We start from the raw sequence: 13344 nt of genomic DNA on the forward strand, positions 1-13344 counted from the left end.
ATTCGAATCAAAGAAATTTGAAAAATTAAAATTTATCAGATAAATTCTAAAGCTGGCGTCTTTTACATAATGATAACCATTCCTCTAAAAACAATGCAACAGCTTTTCATCAAACCTTGAAGGAGGTCCCTAAGACCCTGCTACCGGAAAAAAACTTTAAAAAAAATCAAAAACATTCAAAAACATGAAAAAAATTACATTTTTTAAAAAAAAATTGCTTATATTAAACTCTTGAAAAGCATTCCATCACATCTAAAAGTTATGCCGTAACTTATAAACAAACTTTTGATGACGCTAAGTGGCCCTTGAGACTGGACCTAAAAAATGATCAAACATTTCAAATATTTTAAAAAATTTGCAAAAAAATTTGTAAAAATTTTAAATTTGCAAAAAAACTGCTAAAATTTGTGATAATAAAGGTTGAAAACTAATCCATGCCCAAAAAACATTTTGCAGGAACTTATTATCAAACCCTAACGGCGATTTTCTGTTAGGCTGAGAAACCTGAATGACAATAATTTTCAAAAAATATTGAAAAAAAAGCAAATTTTGTAAATAAAAATGCTGAAATTGTTGGTGATGAAATCTTGAGAAACAGTCCATTACATATAGATACTATACAGTAACCTATTGTCAAACCCTGGAGAAAGTTGCTGAGCTCTTGAGACGAGAGAAAAAAACCGACAATTATTTTCAAAAAAATTGACAAAAATTGAAAATTTTATCAAAAAATTGCTAAATTTTGTGATAATAAAAAACTACTCAATGGCCGATAAAATTTTTTTAATGGCTCCTTATTAAACATTTAAGGAGATTTTCTGGCCCCTGGGTCTGTAAAAACTTGAATAATGAAAACTAGATGTAAAAAAATTGATAAATTTAGTACAAAATAGCGTGTTTTTAGCTTAGCTTATTCGAGCTTAGCCACGATGGAGGAGGAGGAGGCGGGGGGGGGGGGGTTGCACTGGGGGCTGATGGAGAGGGAGGGGGTGGGCAACAGTGGGCTGGGGGCACCAGGGCGATGGGGGGTGGGGGCAATAGTGGCGGGGGGGGTCAACAGTGGGGGGGGTCGTCATTCTCTCTTCCGCCCTTCACACCATAAGTACAAGTGTCCAAAACAGTTTGAGCTGAAACAGGGCTTAAATGCTCTAAGAGCACTTAATGCCCGCTGGGCGCTACCTGTTTCTCCCATTTTTGAGGACAAAAAGTCAAAAGCGTCAGACGAAAAATCGGTTAAGCGAAAAATCGCATAAAAAAAGGCCGACAGGACTATTGTAATTGCTACTTCGTTTGAGAGCTATTAAACAGTAAAAATCAAAGTGAAATTGCCGCATGTGGACAAAAAACCACTAGAGAGAAAGAGAGTTTTTTTTCAGTAACCGTTTTCTCACTCTACTATAAAACTAGAGCGAAAACATTTCAAGCCGCAAACCACTCGCTTTTTCGCTCCCCTTCCTGTTTTGGGGTGACCAAAATCACTGCACCAATTTGACTTCAAAAATCATAAAAATGTGTGAACAGATCTTAAAACAAGACAGCGCCCCAATACAATACAAATTTTTAGAAATGTAAAAAATAGGAGCGCTTTAATAGCCAACTGAGAAGATGAGGGCGGCTATTAAACAAGGATATTAAAAAGACAATTTATGAAGGAAAGCGCTGAAATTGTGTAAAAAATGTGCTAAAAATTTAGCGCATTTCTTACATATTTTCAGTGTTTTTCAGCGCATTTTTTAAGAAAAAGATCATTTTTAAATAGGGAAAATTCTATGGTTTGAAATTGAGGAATCAGTGTCAAAAAGCATTCAAATCCACGAAATAATTTTAAGGAATGCGCTGAAATTTAAATACATTTCTTACAAAGTTTCAGCGCATTTCAGCGCAAAATTATGTAAGACTTTTGCGCTGAAAAATTTAAACATAGCCGGCAGATTGCCGGAAAATAGCTGCGATAGACGCTCGTGGCCTTCCATGAATTGAAACACCTAAAGAAATAAGATAGACAGATCGATAACTAGTCCTTCAATAGACCACTAAACTTTTTGGGTTAGCTCCGGAGTGTCAATTTTTTGACACATACGTTCTCTAAGGAAAACGCCCTTAAAGAGTTTTTTCAAAATTGATATTCGAAATCAAAAACTCAAGACTAAACATTAACCGACAAATGTCGGAAGAATTGCTCTTAAACGACAGGCGAGGCAATTTAATTCAGGGGCTGTAGCCTAGATCAAATTATGGGTGCAAAAAATTTTACCCAACCGGGATTCGATCCACAACCCTCCCGATCCACAGCCACAACTATTAACCACTGCGCTACAGATCACATACCTCACTTATTCTGCAACCGAATTTAAATTAGCTTTACTTCAGAGAAATAGAGATCACTCAAAAATGAAGAACGAAAGCGTGAAAAAGTCACTTTAGAAGTCAAAAAAGGTTATAGAAGAAAAGCGCAAAACTGTTAAGCAAAAAATTTGCATAAAAAAGACACAAACGTTTACAATAATTGCTATGAACTGCGTTCAAGAGCAATTAATAATCACAAATTAGGGCATATAAGATAGGCACTACTTAGATGCACACTATAAAATAGTAAATCTTCATAAAAAAATAAAGTTCCATAAGTGAGTTCAGAAGTCATTTTTTGAGTGAGGTAAGTCACGCAATTGATCTAAAAGCAGAAACGACGTCACGTACACAAATTTTAACTGCAAAGCATTAGAAGTCACTGAAGTCAATTCCAAGAAGTCAATACAAAGAAGTCAGGTCGTAAGAATCATCGATGGAGACGACGAATTAAAAAAAACATAGCAGGACAAGTCCTGAAAAACAATCCAAGTAATTGAATGAAATACAGACCTAATAATCCTGACCAGCAGATCAATTGAACAATCCCAGCCAACAAGACAAAAACTCAAAAGTTGAGAAACTAAAAGAATCAAACAGACTAAGCAAAAAAACGATCATTGCTATAACCCTTGAAACTTTTAACTTGAAGGCCATATATGACTCCTTTCAAAATACTCATTAACCCATGCAAAAACCTTGAAAGAGATGAATCTGCCACTAAAAGTAGATAAACTGGACAAATATGACAAATGCATCAAGAAACTGAGAAGAGGAAATTTAAAGAAAATTTCCAAAAATAGGGCTATCAAAAACGCCAAAACATTTTTTTGACTCTGGAATTCTGTTTTATAAACCGTCTACCACATTTAAAAAGTTTCGTTGGCCAGTAAAGATAGTTGAACTCAGAGAATGCAAAAAAATCAAAAAATTTGAAAACAATCGGAAATTTTAAATTGCAAGCTTTATTTTAAAAATTCCCTACAATTGCAGAATTAAAAATTTGGAAACTATTTTATTGGCCCTAGAAACTATGTAGTAACATGCTAGCAAACCCTATAGGAGGTTCCCTGGCCACTGAACAAAAATTTCGAAAATTTAAAGAGAAAAATTGCAACTTGTTCTAAAAAAGTTAAAAGACATTAAAATGTTGAATACCATTCCCTGACCAAAAACAATTTTCAGTAAACTATCAGCAAACCCTAGATGAGGTTTTTTGACCACTGGGGCTGGACTATTTGAATAATGACAATAAATGTCAGAAAATTTGAAAAAAATCCAAGTTTGATTTTAAAAAATTGGTAAAATTCATGAAATTAAAATGTTTAAAACCACTTCATTACCACTAGAAACTATGCAATAACCTATTATTAAACCCCAGAGGAGCTTTTTTTGACATCAAATTCTGAAACAACTCAAAAAATGACAAAAATTTGCAAACAATTTGAAAAAATTAGTATAAATTACCGTGTTTATGTTTGGAGTAGCAATAGATATAGCGCTTAAAGTGGCCGTAAAAAGCAATTACGTCTTACAAAGGACCTTTACCAACTTTAATAAACCTCAGTTTCAGACTGGTCTAACAAAAAATCCAAAAAATGACAACAAAATGCTTAAAATTTCATTATTTTAGGCTCAAAAACACCCAAAAATGACCTTTTAACCTTGAATTACGACCTTCCCAGTAGCTTCACCACTCTTAGTACTTGAGGGACTACTAAACGTGGCCCTCTAATGAAACTTGATGCCCGCTGAGCTTTACCTGTTGATCCCGTTTTGAAAGCTCAAAGTCATGAAAACAGGTGTGAAAACATCTTACAAAAATAAAAAAAAAGACAGAGCACCAATACAATTCAATCCTTGGATTGTAAAAAACCACGATGTCCCCAATAATAGCCGCTATCGCTTCGCGGCTATGAAAAAATCAGCGCATTTCAGCTCATTTTAGCGCATTTTAGCGCATTCATCTCATTTCTTACATAATTTTAGCAGATTCAGCGCACTTCTTACAAAATAATGCATTGAAACGGCGCTGACATCTCGACCCGGGAATGGTCGCATCTGCTCGCTGTTATTTGTGATTAAACCAATTTGGACTTCTTTGAAGGAGCCCATTATTGGTTAATATTTCTTTGACGGCATTAAATAATTTCATATATCTTTCTAAAATAAAAATTAGCTGCTGCTCATGAACACGAAGAGATCAGTCTGAAATGTGTGGATTATACTACATTGTTCCCCTGCAATGAAACTTCCCTGCAGCGCGCACAAAATTATCATCACTCTGTTCTGGGGGGGGGGGGGTGTATGAAGAACCTCCGTCTTACCAGCACGGATTCTGAACTTCTCGGACGGGTAGTAAGTCACGGTCAAGTCAGTGTAGTTGACCAAGGGTACAAATGGGTTGCTCGGATTGGAATTAACGGGTGGTTTGACCAGACATACAGCTGCTGTTAACACCATATCTTCTGCAATCAGCGCCCCGTCACAAGGTGTCAAAGCATCTTGGTTGTTCCACTTTCGGGTCACTTCTATCACCACATTAGGGTTCTGTGAATGGGTGTAATTTACACCCCCTGAAAGACAAAAAGGTTCCTTCTAATCAATGCGTGATAACAAAATATTGAGACTATCCAGGAGCGTCTGAAAAATTTAGATGATAGTTTAGATTTCCTTATTATTGGGAAAACACATTCAATGAAGCGCTTGAAAAACTCACAGTATTTAAAAAAATTGAATTGAACTGATGCTTAAGTTATTTTTCAAAAGCTATTTTTCGAATTTCATCTGAAACAAACTGAAATTCAATCATATACTAAAAATGAAAATTATTTTTCAGTCGCTAACCACAATACAAATACTCAACCTTTTTTGTCCCTTTTTTATTGTTGCTGTTCTTAAACAAAAATTTTGCATTTTTTGTAGCTACTTCGATTATACACTTAAGATACCCAAAGCTAACTAATATCATTATTTGCTTCCAAATGAGCTCAAATAAATTCCGTTAACATTTTTTTGAAAATTCAGTTACGTATGGCTGATCAAAAATTGAGCATTTTTGAACGTAAATTCAGTATCAAAAAAGACTTCTATAAGGAAACAAATTTTCTCACATAGCACCGTCGCAAAAGTTATTATATAACCCCGTTACACTATTTTGGATTCTACAATGTTCAAATATTGATATAATGGTACAATGTTGACGTAAAAGGAATGAAAAAATACGGTCTGATAACTTTCCAGGAAAAACTGGATGGTACTCTGGCGTGATATTGCGGAATTTGGGCATGATATGGTTGTTTTGCAAGAATTTTTTAGATTAAACTTTATCTCATAATGTTATCTTACAATATGTTGCACGTTTTGTTGGACGAGATCTGTTCTTGTTGGCTCTTAATGACTCATTAATCTTCATTTTGCGCAAAAATTCTCAAGTTTTGAAGACGTGTGCTTTAAGATATATACTGAAATAAAAATGCATAGAATACTTAAAGTTTAGTAATAAAAACTACTTATATTCAGTAGTCTTATTATCAATAGTTACTGAACCTCTGAGTTTTATGAAAATTTGAGGTTTCAATTTTTGTGCTTCACAAAAACACATATTTCGAAAGTTATTTTTGAAAAACATTCTACTAATTTATGGCCATTGTGTATCTTACTGTATTATTTTCTAAGCATTTCTTTTTCTTTAAGACAGAATTGTTTTTGGCTTTTTGTTTATAATTTAATTTTGCAAAAAATTGCTGCTATATTAGTCAAAAAACCTGCCAGTATAAAACATAGCCGGCAGATTGCCGGAAAAAAGCCGCGATAGACGCTTGTGGCCTTCAATGAACTGAAACAACTTAAGAAACAAGATAGGTAGATTGACCAAAAGTCCTTTAGTAGTCCACTAGAATTTTTGGGGTAGATACGTACTGTCATTTTCATGATACACATACGGTCTATAGGGAAAAAACCCTACAAGAGCGGCTATGTAAATGATAGAGTATAATTCTTGGAAGCCTAAGGCAATTAGAGCTCAAAGCCGAGGGCGCTTGCGCCCAAGGCTGAGCTCGAATTGCCGAAGACTCCCCAGAACTATGCTCTAACCGTTTTAGACCCCAATTTCGCTGTTCAAAACTCAAAGAGATAATTCAAGTAAAATTTATAGTAACATTGCAATTCTCGTGCAGCGAATCAATCCAACAATTGAATAATTGTTCAACTCAAACAATATTTTTTTCTGAATTCCATGATATATTTCTACGAGCGAATTAATCGCAGAGGTCGTAAGTCGCTCCTTTTGTGTCACTCTCATTGTCACTCTTTATGGTTTTTAGAAAAATGAGCAATTTATAAAAAATGTCTTTACATTGACTCAATTATAGACCTTAAAAAAGTCCTCTTTGCCCAAGTTGTTATATTTTGTGACTGTTTCCTGCTTTCATTAATCCGCTTTAGTTATCTTTGAAAAAAAATGCTTTGTCTCATGAAAAAAAATTGGGCTTCCAATAAAATTTTCCAAGAAACATGACCTAAGGCTTCCAAGAACTTTTTCCAAGAACTTTTTCTCAGTTGATTGCTCATTTTATACCATTTTATATGGTTGAACTCTTCAAGACAAGTATGAAAAGTGAGCGAAAAGCTGATTAAGTTCAAAGTATAGTGTGATATGAAACTTGAAATCGTGAAAAAAAGTGATGGACGCTTGAAAAAGTATGAAATAATGAATTCTTGCTCGATCAACTTTCAAAATTAGTGATCGAGCCTAACTTTATTGTTGGTTTTTTTACAGCGAAATTGAGGTCTAATAAAATATAAACCGAATAAGATTGGAGAAATAGCTCGCGAAGGACAGGTGGGGCAAATTAATTCAGGGGCTGTAGTTTAGATAAATCGTTTTTTATGGTTTCAAAAACATCCTATCACGTCGGGATTCAAACTCCTGACCTCGGTGTCCTCGACAAATGGATTAGTCAATTGCGTATCGGGCCTTTGTTATTTCATATGCAACAATCGTTTTTACTTTAACAACAAAATTTACTTCAGAGTGAGAGCAATTCACTCAAAAATAAAGAAAACGCGCGTCAAAAAGTCATTTAAAAGTTTCGAAAACAAAAAGCTCAAAACCAATGAAGAAAAAATGTTCCACTCATGTTTATAATGATTGCTTCAAACTTTGTTCGAGAGCAATCTAAAAAGTTAACAGAATACGACCTTCTTTTCTATGCTGTTCATGCTCAAATTTGTTTAGATAACTGCTTCATATTGAATATTTTCGTAACTGGAGTTCGTTTGAGAGAGTTTGTCATTTATCATAAGATGAGTACTGATATTTAAAAACTATGATTTCATTTAAGTTGCTCTCAAACTCTAACCCAGTATGCGTCTGGACAACTGTGGAGCCACATCATTACTGCCCATCCTCGAAAAGACAGAGAGGAGCTGAAACATAATAATTAGCAACGCTGGATGTTTTCCGTATAAGGCAGTTATATCCATGCATATAACTGCGTTTTATGAAAGACCTTAAATCGACTTTGTTAGTAAATTAAATTTGAGTTTGTTAGTAAATTTGAGTTAGTAAATTAATTTTTGAGCTTTTTTCTTTGTTATTCTCCGTTTAATTGATGACCGTTTAATATTTTCACCATTTTTCGTCATTAGCACTTGTTAAAAAAATAACTGTGCGATTTAGTAATGGTATCTCTGATTTGGAGAGAGAATTCACAACTGAAACATGAAAACTGATGTCATCACTTTTTGAATAATACAACGGAGCTATTCTATCTTACAAACCTCCCCCTACCCCTACGCCTTATTGAGTGGACACACAAACTTTTGGATTTATTGTGTCGCCTTCACCTCCCCCACCCGCCGCCCAAATCATAATGGTCATATGGACATTATGGTATATTTACCATGATTTACTATAGGTTATCTGGCCACTAAGACTTAAGCTGGGGGAGGGGGACTGTAATGAGAAAGACCCAACAACTGAAGAAATTACCGTCATTTAGTTTGACAGATTTTCATTTTCATCTCTCGAACAATTTGCGAACCAAAGTCACAGTGATAATTGAGCATGAACATCGGAAATTGTCGGCATCTAAGATTTTAGGCGACAATGACTAAATTTCAATGTTTTATGTTAAAATTGTCATTTTATTCCGTAATTGACGCATTTGTTGCGGCCAAAAACCACAACGCCAACTAAACGGTGGACATCCTTTTTTTCTTAAGTTCATAACAACATTTTCTGAGATTGAACCGGCTAAATCTATGCTTTCTTTATTGTTTTTTCAGCACTCGGTCTTCTCAATTTGCTTCAATCAATATTTACGAGCAATCAGCTGCTATTTAAAATTACATACCTCATTTTTGGGCCAGACTGTCTGCGACACTTTGACCCAGACCACCAACCACAAAGTTGCTGTCACTATTAAAAATTGGGCCATTTTCGCCAGGTCAAAATTCTCAATCAAAATATAACCTTTTTGTTTTTGAGGAAAAGCGGCCGATGCTTTTTTCCAGAAAGTCAGCAAAAGCAGGCCAGCTTGGTATAATAACGGCGGGAGTGAAACAGATAAATGATGGTTATTTCACACCTTATTAGCAATGCCAGCAAAAGTCACACAAATGTTTCTGTTGTTTGCGAGAAAGTTAAAAATCAGACAGAGGTGCTGATTCGGTTGACTTTTGTCAAAAGTATTGAATCTTGAAAAACACCTACACCCGCAAGCTTAGCTGGTACGCCAACCCCTCCCCTCCCCCGCGCAGGATATAATTGATATTGTAAACCCACCTATAAAAATAATAAGTTTATAAATTGTCATTTTTAAACTTAGGAAATATTGTAAGACGAAAATAAGAAAAATAACAAAAATCCTTATAATTTTGTCTCTGTTTCGTCCGTGTGTTTGGTTGTCAAACGTTGGAAATTGATAATAAGTTCGGTTTTGAAACATAGGAAACCTAGAAAACGATTTATGTATTTGATTTTGTAAGCTCGCTGCACTCACTCGTGAATGTGAACTAATGAATTGAACCCTCATCAACAACATTTAATAAGTCTATTACTTTTGAACTTAAAATTGTTCACTTATTTTTAGCAATGAGCTAAGAAAAAGCAAATCAATTGGTAAAATTTGCGAATTAAACAGTTTGCAAGAACAACTTTTAAGATTCCTGCCATTAGAAAGCCAATTTTCTTATGAAAAACGGCGATATTTTATCTTACGACGACAACGCCCTATATACCGACAATGCCCTACATTTTAAACCAAAATATTTACAATTGGCCGCATTTGAAACCGAAAATACTGACAGTTTTCTACATTTTCAAGAAGATAAACCTTGTAGAAGATAAACGTATTATACCAGCGCATTTTTGTGAAACGAGTCTTTCAAATACGTTACCGATGGTAAAATTGATATGAAATTTTCTGTTCGAGGCTCGAGAGAAAAATTGATTTCAGGCCAAAAATGTTGGACAACATTTTTAACTACGTGTTACTTTCAGTAGGAGTGCTGTTCTGCTATAGAACGACGTTTTAAAGGATGGGAAGGTAAACAAAAGTGACCAATTACATACTCCACCTTCAAAAAACAAAATTCGAGTTTTTGGATCAAACATTTTGAATCTAGTTCAGCTATTTGTACGACTCGAAGAGGAGTATTGAAGGCGTGTTCATTTTTGTTGAGTAGGCCTAACATTTTTTCAGTAATTTTACTACAGAAAGTTACAAAAAGTTACAGTAATTTAAGGTAATTTTACCTTAACAAAGTTAAGGTATATTTTTATCTTATCTCAAGTTAAGGTAAACTTTACCTTAACTTCACCTTATTAACGGTTTACCTTACCTTAATTTTTTTCACTGTGTATGCATTTAGTTACAGAACATGTGCCGTTGCATTACATGTATCAAATGATTTTGTAAAACTTTGGCAATTGCATTTTTATTGATATACGTCTTTCACGGAAAATTTGTTAACTGAAATATAGATTAGGAGCCCTAATTTTAGCTTGAAATGTTCAATTTTTTCCAGTCTTTCATTTTAGGGCGGAAACTATCCCGCTTTGCTCTGGATTGGGTTCTAAATGGTTTTTACGTTTCCTCAGAGTCTACGAGTTGCATAGAAACCTATTGCAGTGCACATTAAAAGCTAAGCATCCATGAGGAAACAGCAAAGCAATTCAAAAACCAAAAGCGTAGCCAATGTTTCTAAAGGACGGATGAATTTGAATGAACAGTTTGCATTGACTTTTGAAAAAAACTTTAGGTGAGCAGTCTTATTAAAAACTTTGAAGCATCCAATGAAAACCAAATAGAATTTCTTTGATAATATGGTAGAAAACGCATTAGGTAATAAATGATAGACAGAAAAATCATGGAAAAAAATTTGTTCCACTTGTGTTACGGTGTTACGATACATTCAAGAATCAATCACGGTAAATCCCTAAAAAGGCAAAGCAAGGATTCTAATTTCTTTCAAAATGGTTTAAAAAACAAAAAAACACAAAAAAATTATTTAAAAATTGATTTAGTATAGCACCGAACGTAAAAATTTGAAAACTATTATAAGCAAGAAAAATAAGGACCAATGTTTTTGAAGCCAAATAAAAATTGAGAAAAATTGTTTCGAATTGCAACGCTCTTGAAATGTTTTTGGAAAAAAATAAGCAAAAGTCCAATTTGGATATTTTGGATTCATTGCTTATCTTTTTTGAAACAAAAAAACTGGCAAAATTTAACTAATATTCGAGAAATTTTTAAAATTTTCCAAACCCTTCAAAGATTATTTCGCCAAAAACTGACTGTTTCCAGCAATTAATTTCTGAATCTTAAAAACCAAAAAGCTTTATGAGTTGGCTCACATTTGCGATGAACCATAACCTAGAAAAAAAATCAGATTTGGAATTTAAACATGGGGATTTAATTTAAAGAAAATTAAAAGCATGGGTTTTTGCTCTCAAAAAATTACACCAAAAGCAGAGAAGATTATCTTTATCCAAGTTGCTTTGGCAAATCAATCTTATCAAAATTGAATTAATCGTAATTTCAGCCTGTAGCTGTTTAAAAGTATTATGAAAAAGAAACCAGTGAATATACTCCGTGAATGGATTATCGAGACAAATCAATTGCAGTTAAACAATATTTTAACTTTCCTTTATCCGATTATGTTTCATGGAAAAGTCATCCCCTAGAAAAATAAACTGACAATAGAGAAGAGAAAGAAGTTGATTTTTGTTAAAACTTCTCGTCAATATAATAATTTAAAACAGTAACGTTTATGGTTTGTAGATTTCTAAAGTTTAAAAACATTCAATTTTGCGTTCAAATTTTGTTTTTTCTTATCTGTTGATACGATGTTGAGTGACAATGTATAATTATTTTTCTACCTTTTTTTTTATTCCTATTTCAAAAATCCCTGTCCCCCTCAATTGTGCAATTAGCTCCCAAGAAGAAGAGAAGCAATATTTGAGATAGAAATCAATGAAAAAATTTGCTGCACCTTTTTATGGCACTCAAAAACCAGAAGAAACGGGAAATTTTGCTTAAGTTTGCATTTGAGTGACAAACTCGTTTTTTTTTAGATATTTATTTTCAAAGCCAAATGTTTTATGCTAAAGTTAAAAAATAAAGAAACGTAAATATCGTTTAATCTCTAAAATTATGGAAACTTGAAATTAGAACTTGTACCTTTCATTGACTTTGTGGCTTTGTTGAAAAAAATGGAAGCCCAATACGTGTCAAGAATCTGGTAAAACGAACAAATTAACATTCTTGTTTTCAAATTTCTGAGATAAAAATAATTTTTTAAAGTTTGACAGCCGAGAATGATGAAAAAGTAAAGAAGAAAAGAATGACAAAAATTGATAAAAATTAAAATCCTCATTAGTTCTTCAGAACTGATAGATGTCAGCAAACGTATAGATTCCAAATGCAAGAAAGCAATAACAATCTTTGGTTGTCAGCAAAATGAAATCAGAGGACCGGAGTAAAATTTGTTTAAATAACTTAAATATGTATCGACTGAGAAGAGAACAACTGGTTTTTTGAAGATAGTATTTTGAGATAAAGAGTAGTCTTAAGCGATTATCCTTGTTTCAGAATTGTTATAGTTCTGCGGTTTTGTGAACAGTCAATTGAAATAGTTTTTTTGTAACGAGCGTTTACGACTTTTTTTTTCAGCAATTACTTGACGGTTTGTGCAGTTTCGACATTTTTTTTGTAACCTATAAGTGAAATTTTTAATTATTTGCCGCTTATTTCTTTCAAGTTTTCCCAAAATATTCTGTTTCAATAATCTATTTTTCTAATAAATTTTCTATTTGGATTCACATCCGACAAATTGCAGGCCATATCAGCATTTATTCCCCCTTATCTTAAAAAATACTGCAAATTTGGTTTAAATAATGCTGCAAGAAAATTGAGCTTGTGCATAACGCTGTTAGAAAAAATGTGTTTAAAATTCCATTTATATTTGTAACTTTGAATGTTAAGCTTGTTTGAACATATTAGAATTAATTTTGGTGCATTTGATGACTCATCCAAAAATATAAGTAATTGGTGGTCTGAACTGAACTTTTGAGTTTTGTCAATAAATTCGGTTCCATTTCTTCAAAGAACACGCAAGTTTCGGTCGCTAGATGCCCTGAACCAGTGAAATTTTTAATAACGTTGATGTGCACTCTGTATTCGTGCTTACGGCTTACGTGTAAGCGTTTAAGGGAATAAATTACTGCTCTATTAGATAGACACTACAGGTGCGTGAATGAAAACTTCAGAACTTCATTTGGAGAAATTTAATTAGCATGCAAATTGTTTACTACAGCGAGTCTTTTAAAGGATCAACGATTCAATGTTGGAATAAAATGTATGATTGTGCCATTATACGACAATCACTTAAGAGGGTTTTTCTCATTTTCCAGTTGGTTTGGCGTGGTATTTCTCTTGCATCGTATTTTGCCCACGAATTTAGACAGTGGAACTCGAAACGGTCGAAGAA

At 33.7% G+C, this 13344-nt stretch overlaps 2 protein-coding genes across 4 annotated transcripts in view; both read right to left on the bottom strand.

The window, feature by feature from the left end:
• The window catches only part of LOC142338608 (uncharacterized), a 52956-nt gene extending 44057 nt beyond the window's left edge, over nt 1-8899 (bottom strand). For 2 of the 3 annotated variants that reach the window (XM_075388436.1, XM_075388435.1), the window contains exons 1-3: nt 8706-8899; nt 7710-7776; nt 4674-4922 (exon numbers count right to left, since the gene is read on the bottom strand). In XM_075388436.1, coding sequence (XP_075244551.1) covers nt 4674-4922; nt 7710-7776; nt 8706-8789 — 400 coding nt within the window. In that variant the 5' untranslated portion in view covers nt 8790-8899. The remainder of the gene's footprint in view (nt 1-4673; nt 4923-7709; nt 7777-8705) is intronic. The other variant, XM_075388437.1, reaches the window with a different exon arrangement.
• Nucleotides 1-9404, bottom strand: part of LOC142338607 (selenoprotein S-like) — a 482730-nt gene extending 473326 nt beyond the window's left edge. Inside the window, exon 1 of the mRNA XM_075388434.1 lies at nt 9394-9404. The gene's annotated coding sequence lies outside the window, so the exon portion shown is untranslated. The remainder of the gene's footprint in view (nt 1-9393) is intronic.
• Between the last annotated feature and the right edge of the window lie 3940 nt (nt 9405-13344).

This window comes from Convolutriloba macropyga, chromosome 4 (assembly GCF_964194025.1).
Source record: "Convolutriloba macropyga chromosome 4, txConMacr16.3, whole genome shotgun sequence".
NCBI lineage: Eukaryota > Metazoa > Xenacoelomorpha > Acoela > Convolutidae > Convolutriloba > Convolutriloba macropyga.